The sequence below is a fragment of the Oncorhynchus mykiss genome, chromosome 29 (genome assembly GCF_057628025.1).
Source record: "Oncorhynchus mykiss isolate SJ-2025 chromosome 29, ASM5762802v1, whole genome shotgun sequence".
Classification (NCBI taxonomy): domain Eukaryota; kingdom Metazoa; phylum Chordata; class Actinopteri; order Salmoniformes; family Salmonidae; genus Oncorhynchus; species Oncorhynchus mykiss.
Window position 1 is genome coordinate 24,705,489 of NC_143050.1, and position 16,910 is coordinate 24,722,398.

Here is a 16,910-nt window from a genome sequence, read left to right on the forward strand (position 1 = left end):
TCTATGTCTACGTCAGTCCTGAGACCATACAGTCAGAGGAAGAATTACTATGCTCTGTGCTCCTTAACTCCCTCTCCCTCCAGTCTGTAGACTGTTTAGTACAGCTAGTCTAGCACACTACCCCAGTCACTCTACTCTGTCCCCATTACCATTCTAACCCAGAGAGGAGAGGTAACCTAAAATATGCAGAGGAACAGCCTTGCCTGGAATAATATCAGAGCCCATTACATCAAAGCATATTGCAATAAGCCTTGATTTAAATGACAATGGAATAAGTCGCTAATGCTCCCACGGCTCTTCCCCTACTGATCTGGGATCTGTGTGTGGAAGCTGTGACACAGTCAGGGAGCAGAGTTTGTTTGATGTTTTATTGAGTTTAAATGTAGTAGAACAGTGTGAGGGGAAGCTACTTCTGACAGAGGCTTCAGGTGCCCTGAGCGAGACAGACAAGACCAGTGCCAGTCACACAACCGAACCAGGATTATTTGACTAGAGTCATCAAACATCAGCAGAGATGAGGGGATGAGGACGAGTGAAGGAGAGACATACTATACTATGTGCATATGTAATAAGTGTGTTGCAGTAGTCAGAGGAGACAGAGAGAGAGGGGAAGAGGAAAAATAGACAGACGTACAAAGACATGAAAGAAGAGAGCGAGAATATAGAGGGATAGTGAGAGAGGGGTAGAGAATAGTCCGGGCCGTCCAGCCAGCTCAGTTGCTCTGCTGGTTTTAATCTTGGAGGCAGCATGGGTAGACCCCTGGACAGAAATAAAGGCTGACCTCTGACCCTAATACAGGAGCCAATCTTATTCTGCTCAGCCCGCCCACCTCTACCGCCCTTGGGTCAATCGCCTCATCACTAGGTACGGCAAACTGCTAAATTGAGGAGCGACTTTAAAAAGATAGGGAGGGTGACATTTACTGGTTGTAGGGAGTCATGAAATACTGTATCATCGAAACCATCTTTCAAGAAATATTTGCAGGGGGTTGGAAAACAAAACTAGGACCGGCATTCGTAAACAACTTTATCAATATTTCTCCTTGTAAACAAGACGGCAGGGTGATAAGTGAGAGACTGCAAAAATAACTGACATAACACAAAAAATAAAAAAACGAAATAAGCGTGACTGAATGGAGGAAGGGAATGAATGAAAACACCAAGCCACTTGGCCTGCTGCCATCTGACAGCCCAATAGGATGAAACCCTGACAACTTAAATAGAGAAAGGAGTGAGAGAATGGGAGAAGAATAAGAAAAACAGAGAGATGAGTTCACGCACGGCAAGGCTAGCTCCCATCTCCCTGCAGCCAACAGGACCCGAGGCAGAGGGTGTAAATCGTGTGTGTGTAGAGTGTGTGGTAGAGAATTGAGGGGTGGGGGTTTAGTTGGCAATTCCCTCTAGAAGACCTGTGCCTAATACAACAACCCCAGGGGGAGAGAGAGAGAGGGAGGCTAGAGAGAAGGGGGAACTAGCCCATCTTAATCTGCTGGCGGTATGACCTCAGAGTGGGATTATCTGGAATAATCTAGCTCTGCATGCCTCTGTGGTTTGGGGCTTGGCAGAGGTGCCCAACGCCTCAGCAGGCCTGCACATGCCAGGGGGCTGCTCCAGGGGGAGAGGGAGCTGAGCGGGAGGGGATGAAGGAATAATCCCATTTTCTCCCATAATTGTACAATGAGGGTTGAGGTTAAATTCAGAACAAAGGTTGACTCTGCAGGAGGTCTGGGTGGTTATAGCTGACTGATTTCCATCCCCTGATGTATAGTGATAAACAAATACCAGAAATACTTAAATACTTGATGTAAATGCAGTAAGTAAATCTTCAATACTCATCTACTGTGGACTTTTCTAAATTAAATGTCAAGCTCATTAACGTGTGCCAGTGTAGCCGAGCAGGGTTTAGGGTATTATGCCCCAAGTTGAGAAAGGAGGTCGGGGGTTAGCAAGGTATTATTTACTTATCAGGGAGTGTTGGTGACAAAATCTGTGTGTTAATATGAAAACAGTGGCTAGGAGGTGTCAGCGTGCTCTCAGTTGGAATGGCTAAAGCCCCTCGTCCCTATATTGCTTTCCTTTAATTTGTCAACCTTAAAATCATATTTTTTTTATTTATTTAACCTTTATTTAACTAGGGAAGTCAGTTAAGAACAAATTCATATTTACAATGATGGCCTAGGAACAAACTTGTTCAGGGGCAGAATGAGAGATTTTTACCTTGTCAGCTCGGGGATTCGAACTAGCAACCTCTCGGTTACCCGCCGCCCCCTAGGCTGCCCGCCGCCCCCTAGGCTACCCGCCGCCCCCTCTCTCTTACCCGAATCCTCCCACGTTGGCAGCTGCCGTGCCCTCTCCAAACACCTTGCTGGCTGAGGAGCCCATGGGACTGCTGAAGGACGGGGTCGAGCCAAACGCTGCTGACCCCCCAAACGCTGGGGAGCCCCCGAAAGCAGGGGGGCTACCGAACACAGGGGCGCTCCCAAAACCACCTGAAGGGGTACAGATAGAGGGGTGTGAGGAAGAGTAAGTTGGCTGACTTTGATTTGATAACAATACGTGAGCGGGACGGTTACATGAATAAAGCTGACACGTATATGAGCAATATTCTAGAATTCGTTGAGATGGGCGGGCAGGACAGAATGTCTCAGGGGACACTTACCACAGTCTAATACTAACCATACATAAGTAAATACTTCAAAAATAGAAGCAAACACAGGCAATGTTTATATTCTTCCTCAACTTTGATGGATGTGTATGTCACACCTGCCGTTGCCCTGAAACTAACAGCCCCAACATGATTAATAAAGTTTTTATTTGCTCTACAACACCTCCATTTCTACACACACACACACACACTTGCGGCTATGAGGGCTTGATGGGAATCAATTTCCAGCCACACACGCTTTGGGATGAAAAGAGAGTCATAAACAGAGGGGCTCACTGAAATGACAGCCTGGCTACGAACACGGCCCAGTGAATAATTGATTGGGTTAATGTAATGGGATTACATTCCTTGGAGCCTGGCCAGTGATAGTAGCTATAGAAGTGACAGCAGTACCAAAAAGACACAGGTTCCGTATTAATAAAGCGTCTCAGAGTAAGAGTGCTAATCTATGATCAGGTAATGAATAAGAGGGATGACCTGATCCTTGATCAGCACTCCTATTCTTAGATGCTTTGTGAATATGACCAGAAGAGTTTAGGGGTAGATGCTACCGCTATATAGCTAGCTGAGTAAAATGCCAAGACAAAACTGCAGTGGTGCTAACTTTTAGGGAACGCTATGACCCTAATTGCTAAGATATGCTATATTATTTGCTAAATTGAGGAAATATAACTGCGTTGACAAAATTGATTGATGCTTTGACTTCTTTAGCCAAGTAGACACCAAGACTGTTCATTAGCTCGGAAAGATGCTACATTGTGGAATGTAGCCTAACCATGATCCACTAGTGCTGTACTGGCAGAGAGAGAGAGATAATGTGACTGTAGCTATAACTCAGATGATAAAGGAGTACAGAGTGAGTCTCTCCTTGGGGAGCAAGCAGTGGCGGCAGCTGAGGTTGCAGGGAGTGGATCTGCTGATGCCACAGGGCCAAAGAGGAAGTGATGCGTGTGTGGAGTGTTCATCCACAACCACCTGCCTTTCTCTCTGACCCTCACACATCACAGAGCCGCCCGCCGCATCAACAGCCCGAGGCGGACAGGACAACATCAGAGACGGAGCCAAGAATGTAAATGGCTGTTACTATTACAGTCAAAGAGACTGGAGGGGATAGTGATGGGGAATGCGTTCACAGAGGGTAGAAGGTATTGTAAAGAGACCGCTGCGCTACTCGGGAGGCCCAAGGCACTGCATCATAGTGCTAGAGGCTTAACTACAGACCCGGGTTCGATTCCGGACTGTGTCGCAGCCGGCCGCGACCGAGACCCATGAGGTGGCGGACAATTGGCCCAGCATCGTCCGGGTCAGGGGAGGGTTTGGCCAGTCGGGATGTCCTTGTCCCATTGTACTCTAGCGACTCCTGGTGGCTGACCGGGCGCATGCACGCTGACTTTGGTTAAGCGGGCAGTGTGTCAAGAAGAAGTGCGGCTAACAAAAGAAGGGTTATTTGTAACATTATTGGATAACACTTTTGAACATATACAGTACATTACCATGGGCACAAAAGTCTGGGGTTGACAGAGCTGGGTGACTTGTCACTTGTTTTGGGGTGAGGGTGTAGCCTACCTGTTTGTTTGGTGGGGGTGGAGAAGGATCCGAACCCCTGAGCGGCCACGCTCCCCCCTCCCGTGCTGAAGGTTCCACTGGCCGTCTGCTCCCCCCCTCCGAATGTTGACGCTGGTGAGCCAAAGCCAAAGGTTTTGGCCCCGCTGTTCCCAAACAGGGTAGTTCCTCCTGTAGGACAAACAGAGGTTAACAGTGGATTTATAGCAGTGCTAAACTGAAATAGGTGCCTGTACTCATTTTGAGTGCTGGGACTGTTCATATTTAGGTGCAATAGTTTTGAGCTAATATTCTATAAGAGGTATAGGAACTCAAGCAGCAGAACATTTGAAGGGCCGGTACTCAGTTCCAGTTAACTTATAGTTAAGTCAACAGCCTTAGTGTTTCCAATAGATAGAGAGGAAAACAAGAGTTTCTACACAAAAGTAAACCAACCATGTGTTTCCCATAAGAGTTCAAATGAACCCAAAAGATTTCTAGACAGAGCGCCACTGAGCTAAGCATCCTGCCTAAGAAATGCTATGGGAAACCATTGACAGCTTCACAGAGCTCTCTTTCCTGCCCATGATTCCTCACTCAGACACATCCATTTCAAAATCCTAATTATGCGAGGAAAATCAGCCGCCTAACTTCTTTCTCTCCATCCATCTCCCTCCAAGCTCATTAGATGTTCATCTCTAGACCGATGTGGTGGAATATTGTTTGGGGGTGTCATGAGAACAACACACTTTCCGGTTGACCCAGGTCTCCCTCTGTCTTTTGATCTTCACAGTGCAGTGCATCTCACTTTTAAATGGCTGGGAAGTCGGCCTCTTCATCTGACCTGGGATCAGCTGCAACCTCACAGCCCACTGGTCACTTTCTGTTCCGACTGCACTGGCAGATGGCCCCCATGTCAACGCTGCCAATGTTTCAATACTCATGTAAATCTTTCCTCTCTTTTTGATAGAGAGACACTGGAGAGATGTTTAAAAGCTTAATTTCGGATCGTTAAATTCTAGTTTTCGAATTAAGGTTTCCTGCTCATGTTCATTTCACACATCTTTTCCAAGTCCCAGACATCATATATCAAATCAGCCAGACTCTTTTCTAGGAGCCATTTTCATACTTTTTTTGCACAATGCTTTCACCATAATGGTAATACTGAGCATGGAAAGTACTTGTGTGTAAATGACACGCAACACTGAAATCTAATTTGAGATGCAATTTAGCACTTCACGCTTCAACAATTTGCAACATAGTAACTTGAAAGCAAACAACGTGAGAGAAAATAAAATAATCACCTTTCAAATCAAAATGGATTCTCCTGTGGCTGGGTGGTTACATAGACAAGTTACCTGACTACCAGATAAAGGGGGTCACTTTTCATCATAGAGACAAGGAGGGAGGAAATGGATATGTGGCTAAATGGTATTAGGTGTGTGTGGAAGACATTGGGACGGACACTTGATGTATTACGCAGCATGGCACAACGCCTACTGTCAGTTAAGAGCTACTCAGGGAAAATAGTCATGTGCAGTGCTCTTCCAAAAGGTGGTTGTGTCCAAGAAACAATGGAATTGAGGAATTTGACTAAAGGCTAATGGTCTGCATGCAGCAAAGACATGGGTGAAAATGTGGGTAAGAATATGTTCAGGGAAAATGTAATAGAAAGCAATACGAGTGCCATTGCATGAGTTATCTCATAAGAATCAAAGCCGTGGGCAAACAAGCGATATACTATCACATAGTCCCTATGAAATGGGTCATACATATTCACATAGCCATAATCAGAATACTGCACCATTTCAATTCGGAACAAAAGAGGGCATAGGAGGACAGAATGGGGGTGGCTCAAGTGGCTATTTCTACTCATCAAACCTACATGTACAGTACCACAGTGAAATATAGCTTGGAAGAAAAGCAGACTAATGATTTCATTAACATTGTTTAACACAAATGAATCACGTACCACCTCAAGGTCTCAAAGGTTGAGAAAATATTAACATATTTGCATTCATCTACAGAACAAACATGGATGATTCGATGCAGTTTATGTGCATTAGAGGAATAAGAAAACAAGAGATACAAGCCTATTTGCTATGGAAAACTATGCCAGTCTGTTGAGCAGTAACATATGACCGGGAGCTATAGAGGATGGTTGTGTTGTGTTGACTCATGTTGTGTCATAGATAGGACAGCACAGATACATACGCTGTCAGTGCCTCCAGCAGCAACAGGCTAAATCACTGCTCTGCTTATGAGATTAAGACTCGCAGCATAATGCTGAGGAAAATCAATTTACGCGAGGCTGTGTTTAGAAACAAAAAATATGATTATATTCGCTACCCCCCCCCACATGAAAACATCAGTCTTGATAACATTAATGCAAAAATATTTGAGCTATGAATTTATTGCAGTGGACTTTGTCATCCTTTTTCAAGAGGGATGTCAATCAAAGGGTTCCCCCCTGCTGATGATAACTGCACCCATCCGTCTTAAAATTGAACAGGAAGTTTAAATCTAAGATCAGTCATCCTTTCTGCTACAACCCCTCTCGGCCCCTGTTGGTTCTCCCACCTGTCTGGTTGGGCTGTCCGAAGCCCCCGGTGGCAGCGGCAGTGCCGAAAGGGTTCTTGTTGGCGGCGTCCTCACTGGGTTTGCCCCCCAGGCCACTGAAGAAGCCTCCCCCTGCCTGCTGGGAGGTTGCAGCCGGGGCAGAGCCAGATCCAAACAGACCCCCACCACTGGATGGCTGCTGCTGGGTAGGATAGGGGGAGGGGTGCACAGCCACAGTCACAACAAGGTCACAATGATCAGTGTTGGTTATGTAGTAATAAGTACATATGAGCCTCCCTGAAGAGTTCTCTCCATGATTCTTACCCAAATGCATCTCATGTGTATGTGAGTGGTGCGGCGTGTGCACATTTGAAGAGGGGCATTTGGGAGTCTTTCCCTGAAGTGTTACATATCAAAATGGTACGATGGTTGTCTATTTTGTACACACTGTCAAATGTGAATGTTACCTGTCCAAAGACACTCCCAGTACTGGACTGTTGACCGAACACTGAGGTAGTGGAGGAGTTTCCGAAAGCTGGGAGGGAAGAGGACAGAAAATAATAAGTAGCACATAAAATACATTAAGCAGGCTCTGTACAATACAACCATGCAAACTATCACAATTTGCCCTTTAGACGTACAGTCATTTAAGGTTAGCGATGATGACAGTGGTAGGAAGTCAGAACTGTGTGTGTGTGTGTGTGTGTACACGCTGATAGCGCAGTCGTTTTATGGATGGTCTCGTTCCAGCAGCATTAGACTATGGCGACAGAACTATTTTCTTTGCAGGTTATAGATGACTGAGAGGGGAAGACAGTGGAGCAGAAAAAGACAAATCCCCACATTTATCTCTGACACAATGCCACCATGTACACTGGATATGTATGCAGTGTGATAAGCCCTCTGACAAACTCTAGATGGATGCGTACATGCTGTGTGTGTGGCAGAGCGTAAGCTGTGTGTGTGTGTGTGGCAGAGCGTAAGCTGTGTGTGTGGGCGTGCCTGCGCGTGTGAGAAAGAAAGGCATACTGGCTGGTGAATATCTTCCACCAGTCAACTCCACATTTCCCTTTTATTCCACTTCCATTTTTGCCTGGGCCTCTGCTCGTTTTCCCTTTAAATGGGTGGCTTTTAGAAAGCGGGCTGTACGACTGTCCATTAAATCCCTCATGCCGAGAGTCAACTCCCCTATAATAAATCAGGCGGAACATGAAATGTTATTCTCTCAGAGTATGGGGACAGGTCTACAAATTAATGCTGGGACTGCCTTTAGTCTGGACCTGGGACTTGGCAATGACTCATTCATTCATGACACCCACCCTATCATTTACTGTGGCTTGAATTAGTCCATGTGGTGACCTTGTTTGTGAACAAGTTTAGGGCGTAGATGAAACGCTTCTGACTGCGTATGCTAATTTTCTATAAAAGAAACAGGCTGACTCCATTTAGTCGACTGGTCGATTGTTTGGTTGATAGGCTGTTGGTCAATCGAGAATATTTTAGTTGAGCAGTTGTAACAACAAAAATGTATTGCACATGTCTTGACTGACGCCTGTCTGAGTGGACTAATCCATTGTGGAGAATGCGGGGATGGCACACCAGTATCACCAGCAGTACATGTACTGTTAATTCCCATCATTTATCATCTACAATGTTTGTTTGGTTACAGTAATTTCTGTTAATGCATTCAATATAGGCGTTCAATATTACAATATTTTACAGTTCTCATTGTCGGAGTGGATACGTTGTTTGCAGAGCGCACAACCTAGGTTACACTTGTGAGAAACAAGTTTTGGTTTATTTCATTCCATTTACGAGTTGTCCATTTATTCATTGTGTTTCGTATGGAGGGCTCCTGTCAATGTTGAGTAAGGACACATACCTGATTACACAGAAGTAGGCCTTGGCTACCTGGCCTGGGGGCAAACATAGGCTTATAAATGTGCCCATTTGGGAATCTGATAGTATTTCTGATTTAACTCACCACCACTACTGAGCTGTGGAGCGTCAAAGGAATGTTTTCTTCACCGCAAACAGCAAGTAAACTCAGTCTGTTTTTACATCCATTGAGAATGCCAATAGTTCCTCAATGTAGCCTATTTGAAAAATATTTCCAGCTCTCTCCCATTCGAAAAAAGTGGGGGGAAAATGTCATGCTCCGAACCGGTGGAAACATCTTAAAATAGGCATACCTGATTACTTATCCCTTAAGCAAATAGACTACAGCTGTGTCTGTCTGAAGCTCACTGGCCCGGGAAACTGAGGGTCCTTAATATTTTATACAATGTTGCAAGTTTGTTAGTGCAAGCTTCAGGCTGGACCAAGTTGATAGTTGATAAAATTTTTGAAGTTCCTTGCAGACAGGCCATGAATAGCCAATGTAATTTATTATTTAATCAGAATATTTTCTACCTGCAGGCTGCAATGTTTTTATTTGTTGGCTTCAGGTAGGCTATTTTTACATAGTTGGCAATGGCAATAGAAGTTACTTTTAGATTTGTATAATTTTCATTTAGATATCATTTTTATTAATCGCATGACAACTATTTTGAGATACGAAGACTTTATTATCAAATAAATTGAACTGTTCCACAAGAATGTGCATATGAAAATCATAACTGGCACACAGATTGGTAGAAATGGTAAGATAAATTGGCACTCCAAATGGAAAAAGGTTACCGACACCTGGTTGTAGCCTATTACCGGCAACTTCTAGAGCATAGTGGCAGACTCTGCGAAGGCTAGCAGCAGAGGGAGGAGATGATTCGGGAACATATTTATTTATTTTGGCTATCTTGATCTCAGTCTCCCTTGAGACATTTGTGTGTTAAGTTTTTAATCACAGTGGGCTTAAAGCATCAGACAAGCTCAGTAGCCTACATATTTAGTTGATTTTATCAAATCACATAAGGTGTCTATATTTTCTTTGACCAGTCGATTGGTCGAAAGAAGTGACAAGTCTTTCCCCCCCCCCCCTCTCTCCCCGGGGACAGCCCTAAGGAACAGTCAACATTAATTTTTATTAACGAATACATTCACGAATGTTCCTGTGCAGTTTGCGGACGACGGACGTGCAACAAAATCAAATGTAACAGCAGCCCTTTTGCTAGTTCACATAGCTATGCTGACAATATACTGCCTGAAATAACTAGCCAGCCGTGAAGGGGACAGAAATAATACATGGGAATGCATAACAGATATCCAGACTCAATAGGAATTCTAGGGCCATTTATAGCGTAACACCTGTTGCTGTCCTGGCGTTGGTAGCTAGTTGGCTATTGTAGCTATAAGACTGGCTGCTGTCACCTCAGACCTGCACAAAGACATTTAGAAACAAACATGACCCTGGCTATTAACACTCCCTTAGATACCCCTAACTGCCCTCTCTACCAAACTGCTAATAGAGTTAAGAGAAATCACCCCTAGGCTTACAGAGCAAAGCCAAAGTCTCTCCGATTTCTTCCATGTCTATGATGTAAAATGGAGCTTTCTTATTAGACAAGTTCAGGCAGTTCCTCCTCTGTTTCAAGACAGATTTAATGTAGTCTGGTCTTTGGTTATACCATCTTAATCCAGCTTTGTTAAGAGCGACATCGACCAGGCGTGCTCTGATGCAGGGTAAGTAGGCCTAATTCATGTTTAACCTGCTGTGGGGCTCCGCAGATAAATGACTGGCCAAGGGCTGCTCTCCTCACATATTGCCTATCTAATACAGTAAAGACCGACAAAGGCACCGACAGTGGTACAGACCATGCGCACCAGTGAGCTCAATTAACCCCCATCACAACCTCCTCCGTTACAGATAACTAGTTCAGATTTCCTGTTCACCACATCACTTTGACAAAGTGACTAACCCTGCTTCCACATTCAATTCTTTGTGTAATTAAAATGAAAAAGTAACCCAACGTGGCTTTGAAGTGTAAGCCTATCTCCACTATTAGTACATGCATATGGCCAGACAGACACATTGTCACTATGATATAACAGAAAGCCTATCTGGGTGGGAACACAGAGCCCTAGGACAGTCAGAACCGAGACATTGCTTCAGTAACTGCTGAGTTGTTGTGACACACACAGACAGGTCAACTGTCTTCCCGCGGCCCAGCACCTCTTAGCATGGATGGGAAATCAGAGAATCCCTGGGAATAGGGCAACTCCCGGCTAAACATTACTTCACCACTCAAAATATTTTTTAACGTGGTGCCATAATAATGCCTTAAAGTGGAACTGACAGTGTTTTAACTACTTTGCAATTATGAAACAGAATCATAGCAGTAAAAAATATAAAATTCCCAGTTTATGCTACAAAACCAATGTTACAAGAGGTTTTAAAAACAGGTTTGATTTGATTCAACATTCCATGACATACAGTAAGGCATTGTTGGCAGAATAAATGGATACAGTTCAATGAATGATTAATATAATTTACCAATACATTTCTTGGTAGTCCAAAAAATATTACTATCAGGTTATAAATCACAGCTGGCCTGGTACATTGTTTGCGGCCTCCATTTGGGATTCACTGTTTCCGTTTCAATTACTCAATATGCTGGACAAAAACAGACGACTGTAACGAAGGCTGGGAATGTCAATACAATCAAACTAGCAAGAGCAATGATCACAAGTCAGTCATAACATGGCAAATAGGCTAGCATATCTATTTATGTAGCATGCTCAAAACACAGAGCCTAATGTTTGCTAGCTAGGAGGATGTCATTTCATTGGAGGAATGGGTGAGTGACTGACTTTTTTCCACTCATACTGTTTTTCAGTTCCTACATAGCTAGAGATACAGGTGTCATTTGGTTAGCTAGCAAGAAATGTAAATATCTTTGCTTTGCTAGCTAGCTATGCTGAACAACTGTTATCCAGTTATCATATCTCCTGAGTTTGCAAATTATCTACTCCAATTTCAGAGCACTCATCTGAGTGTTCAGAATAACTGATGAACTTACAAATGTGCAACACCCGCTGAATATGACCAGTGTCAGTAAATGTAGGCAAAAAAGTAATAGTTAGTCACGAATGCTCTAGATAATCAGCTCTGCTGGGGCGAGTAAAACGGTCAGAGTGAGGTGTTTTCTTTGTGTCTGGAAGTAGCTAGCTAGAAAGTTCGACAACTTTAGCCAGTTAGCTTGGGTGCTTGGTTGGGCCAAATATGCATTGGCAGGCAAGCTGCAGATGGACAAACAGGCTACCCATCTTTTATCAGTGAAAATCTGATGGCCAACTAGCTGAAAAAGTTTGAAAGGGTTTATCGAATGTTCCCTCGTTTGATTTTAGTTCATCTCGCTCTGACTAGCATTAGTTGTTGATCTTATTGTTGATCTGCATAACTGAGGGAGAGAATGCCTATCTTTTCATGGTTGTTTGACCAATAGGACTGTAAAGTTAAAAAATGTAAGAGAACTTGTGGTATTTACATTTTTTTTTTAAATCCGTTAAATGCGTTTTAATGATCTAAAGTCGCCAGTTGCTACTGCCTGTAAACATCCAGTACAGTTCAAAGTGAATGATGGCAGGACCGTGTGGCAAATGGGTTATTTGTATAAAGGCCTACTGAAGCGCCGATTGGCTATGGCACACCGGTCTCCATAGATTCCGGTCCTGGAAGAGAGGCGTTTTTATTAGGTATTCTTTCCTGCAGTGTCTATTAATTGTCCAAACGCACAGCTGCTTTCCCACTCTATATTGCTATTGAATTTTCACAAATGCGCTTGTTTGGGAATTATGTATACTTTCTAAGAATTTATGAAAACGTGAAAATGACCATATTTAAGTGCTCGTTTGTCAGAAAAAAAAATAATGGTGTTATATTCTTCCTGGGGGTGTATATGAACAGATTATAATAATATTTAATGTTGCTAAAATGCTATCATTTGCATAATCAAACAAAACATAGAATCTTCTCTAATTTGCAGTTCTGAAATTTTTGCTAACATGTATAGTAGGGTTGTGACAATACCAGTAGCGCAAACATTTTAAACAGTAACTCTTGGTTCTTTAAAAACCTGCAGTATGTACATTTTGTCTATATTTTGGAAAATAAATACATGTGATTCTGGATATAAACAATGTTTGTTTCCAAAATTAGGGCTGTTTTCTAAAGAAGTTAAATTTGCCTTGTTTTTGTTTTCCTTGTCACGATACTAACGACTATCGAAATACTGGTATCATCCCGGCAATAAGTAGAGGGTTTACCTTATACTTGCGTTTACAGGGTCAAGGTAGAGCTTACCCCTAGAAGTAAACATCAGGGATCAGCTAACCACCATCCTCAACCCTAACCAGATCGGTACCAGGTGAAACAAAACTGACCACCCTATACCAGTGGTCAATGCCAACTTCCTCCAGCATAGTGGCTTAGAGAGGCCTATGACCCATGGAGGAGTATGGTCTGCCAGCCAATACCAGCAGATCCTAACAGGCCCTGATGGATGGATGGGATTGGACTGGATAAGACCATCAGAGAGTAGTGGCCTTCTCTCTAAGCTCCATTATCCTAATGGCGTGATAAATACCCATCCTAATGATGCTGCTCAGTCCCACAGAGGGAAAACAACTACATTAATTTAAGCACTTTGGCAGCAGCTCTGACTGGATGAGTAACTGAGGTAACTGCCTTTATCAGGATGCCCCATTGCTTCGTTCCCTAGATACTGCGCCTTCGGAAAGTATTCAGACACCTTGACTTTTTCCATATTATGTTACATTACAGCCTTATTCCAAAATGGCAATAAAAATTCCTCAAAAATCAATAAAAAATACAGCATAATGACAAAGCGAAAACAGGTTTTTAGAAATGTTTGCATATTTATTAAAAATAAAAAACAGAAATACCTTATTTATGTAAGTATTCAGCCTTTGCTATGACACTCGAAATTGAGCTCAGCCCTGTTTCCATTGATCATCCTTGAGATGTTTCTACAACTTGGAGTCCACCGGTGGTAAATTCTATTGATTGAACATGATCTGGAAAGGCACACACCTGTCTATATAAGAACCCACAGTTGACAGTGCATGCCCATGAGGTTGAATAAATTGTCCGTAGAGCTCCGAGACAGGATTGTGTCGATGCACAGATCTGGGGAAGGGTACCAAAAACATTACTGCAGCATTGAAGGTTCCCAATAAACACAGTGGCCTCCATCATTTTTAAATGGAAGATGATTGGAACCACCAAGAATCTTCCTAGAGCTGGCCGCCCTGCCAAACTGAGCAATCGGGGGAGAAGGGCCTTGGTCAGGGAGGTGACCAAGAACCTGATGGTCACTCTAAACTCTTCTGTGTCCTTCCAGAAGGACAACCATCTCTGCAGCACTCCACCAATCAGGCCTTTATGGTAGAGTGGCCAGACGGAAGCCACTCCTCAGTAAAAGGCACATGACAGCCTGCTTGGAGTTTGCCAAAAAGGGACCTAAATCACATAGCAAAGACCATGCAGGAGTGGCTTCGGAACAAGACTCTGAATGTCCTTGAGTGGCCCAGCCAGACCCCGGACTTGAACCCAATCTAACATCTCTGGAGAGACCTGAAAATAGCTGTGCAGCGACGCTCCCCATGCAACATGACAGCGCTTGAGATTATCTGCAGAGAAGAATGGGGTGAACTGCCCAAACATGTGTGCCATGCTTGTAGCATCATACCCAAGAAGACTCGATGCTGTAATCTCTGTCAAAGGTGCTTCAACAAAGTAGAGTAAAGGGTCTGAATACTTACGTAAATGTGATCACATTTTAATTGAATAACTAAGCAAAAATGTAGAAAACCCTGTTTTCACTTTGTCCTTATGGGGTATTGTGTGTAGATTGATGAGGAAAAATCCATATTTCATACATTTTAGAATAAGGCTGTAACTTCAAATGTGGAAAAAGTCAAGTGCTCTGAAAACTTTGCGAAGGCACTGTATGCTGCAATTATATAAGGTCAACATACCATGGCTGAAATAATACCAGCCTAGTAGTCCTAAATATAGATTTTGGAGATCAATCAAAATCAACTAGAATCTGGTAATACAATCCATAAGCATTTAAGGTATCATCTGATTCCTAAAGAGATTGTACATCTAGTCAATAAGAAAGACGGGTTGGCAGCTTGAGTGGCCATCTGTGTAAATGCTAGAGGCTTAAAACAACTTAATATAGTGTCATGGTGATGTCCAAGGGATGCTCTTCCAATAAGACCACTGTCCTGAGCTGTCTGCCACATATAAAATATATAACATTACATTGACGATTAATTTGCAGTTTTGTGATATGGAATGCAGAGGCCTAACAGCTACTTCGTATTAGTGCATTTTCACAAACATGTGACATATCACAGATACACTCACCTGCAGGCTGTCCAAAGCTGAAGCCAGTAGAGGATGTGGTGGTTGTGTTGCTTCCAAACATAGAGCCTTGTCCAAACCCAGCACTCTGCTGCCCGAAGGCCGGGGTTGCGCTCGGCTGCCCAAACAGGCCCGTGCCTGTACTGCTGGCCGTACTGGCGCTGGGGGAGCCAAAGGAAAAACTGCTGGCATTGCTGGCACTGGGGGCTCCAAACAGACCACCTCCACTAGCAGCGGTACTAGCAGCTGCAGCAGTGGTGGCCGCTGCAGGCTGTCCAAATCCAGGGCTGGCCCCGAACGCAGACTGGCCAAAACCGAAGCCACCGGCTGCGTTAGGAACAGGTTGGCCGAACCCGCCAACTGTCTGCCCAAATACAGGTTTTCCAAAGCCAGCCCCTGCACCTGCAGGTGGAGCACCAAAGCCGGTGGAACTAAAGCCGCCGGCAGTCACTGGAGCAGGCTGTCCGAAAACTGTGCCTGTGGCCGGGGCTGCGGTGTTGGAGTCAGTAGGGGTGGTGGTGGTGGCAGCAGGGGCTGCGGTGTTTATGACCGTCGTGAGGCTGGTGACAGCTATAGTGGTGCTGTCTGTGGTGATGGCAGGTGGCTGGGTGAAGATGGAGCCAGGTTTGTCAGAGCTGGGGGCCGGGTAGGCTGGTGGTGGGGCCTCCGGAGTAGGGGTGATAGTGGGTGGTGATGCCTCGGGGGCAGGGTCTGGGGTAGTGCTGGGGGCTGCCTGGGCTGGTGGGGTGGTAGAGGCAGGGGGGACAGGGGTGGTGGAGGCAATGGGGGGAGCTGGGGAGGGGGGTGAGGCAGGGGAAGTTGTGGCCTTTTCAGGGATGGTAGGGGTGGGGGTGACTGAGGACACTGTGGAGCTAGTAACCTCAGGCTCAGCAACAGGGGGGCTGACAGAGGGGCTGGGCTGTGAGGGAACAGGCTCTGTGGGTGGAGTGGGGTCTGATAAGGGGGTGGGGGCTTTGGGGGGCTCTTCCTCCAAGGTGGGGGAAGGGGAAGAGAGGGGTGCAGCTAGGAGGCTGCTGAAGGAGGTGGCTGCTGACGTTGAGAACGCAGGCTTGGTGATCGACAGGGCTGCCAGTTCGGGAGGCTTGAATGCAGTCTTGGATAAGTCTGTCACGGTAGAATCCGCCTCACCAAACGCAGCCTCAGCTGGCTTTCCTTGCTGGAGGGTCGACCCGAAGCTAAACTGGGCCGTGCCCATGCCTAAACCTAGCCCCATTCCATTGTCCGGCTGGCCAAAGCTAAACGCGGCCGCTGAGGGCTTCTCTTCGTCCCCCTGGCCCACGCGTAGACCCGAGAAACTACCCAGAGTCTCTCCTCCTACCACCTTGGGTGCCTGGGGCTCCACTCTGAAGGTGGGGGTGGGCCTCACAGGCTCCCCTGACATGCTGGGAGGAGGGGAGCTGGTGCTCCCCAGGGTGGGGGAAGTGGATTTTGGGATGAAAGAGAAGGGTTCCTCTCCGGCAGAAGAGCTGAACATCATCTTGCCGGTGGCACCAGCGCTGCCAAAGAAGAATTTACTGGCGTCCTTCACTGGGAGGAAGAAACATGGATAGCAGATTTACAAACTATGCCAGACATTGAAACACTTTGAACAAATAGATTTAATACATGACTACCGCAAAACTTCAATTAGTCTCAAATAGCCGCCTATCCTTTTTAATAGTCGGGCAACCGCACACATTTAAGTAAATACTCGCTGTTTCAAATAAATGGCGGGTCTAAATTAATTGCTTACGAGGTTTAATGTTTTATTTGATAATTGATTTAAAAATGTAAGTGAATGCTGGAATTAAACAT

General features: G+C 44.9%; 1 protein-coding gene across 15 annotated transcripts in view; it reads right to left on the minus strand.

The window, feature by feature from the left end:
* The window catches only part of LOC110509345 (nuclear pore complex protein Nup214), a 71,359-nt gene that overhangs the window by 15,930 nt on the left and 38,519 nt on the right, over positions 1-16,910 (minus strand). For 8 of the 15 annotated variants that reach the window (XR_016493298.1, XR_016493295.1, XR_016493292.1 and 5 more), the window contains 5 exons: positions 15,099-16,643; positions 7,234-7,301; positions 6,788-6,968; positions 4,232-4,399; positions 2,318-2,489 (listed from right to left, as the gene is read on the minus strand). Coding sequence is in view for 8 of the 15 variants with exons in the window: in XM_090226875.1 (XP_090083001.1) it covers positions 2,318-2,489; positions 4,232-4,399; positions 6,788-6,968; positions 7,234-7,301; positions 15,099-16,643 (2,134 nt within the window). In the remaining 7 variants the exon portion in view is untranslated. Of the gene's footprint in view, positions 1-2,317; positions 2,490-3,920; positions 4,094-4,231; positions 4,400-6,787; positions 6,969-7,233; positions 7,302-15,098; positions 16,644-16,910 lie in introns of those variants that run through there. The other 7 variants (XR_016493296.1, XR_016493294.1, XR_016493293.1 and 4 more) reach the window with 2 other exon arrangements.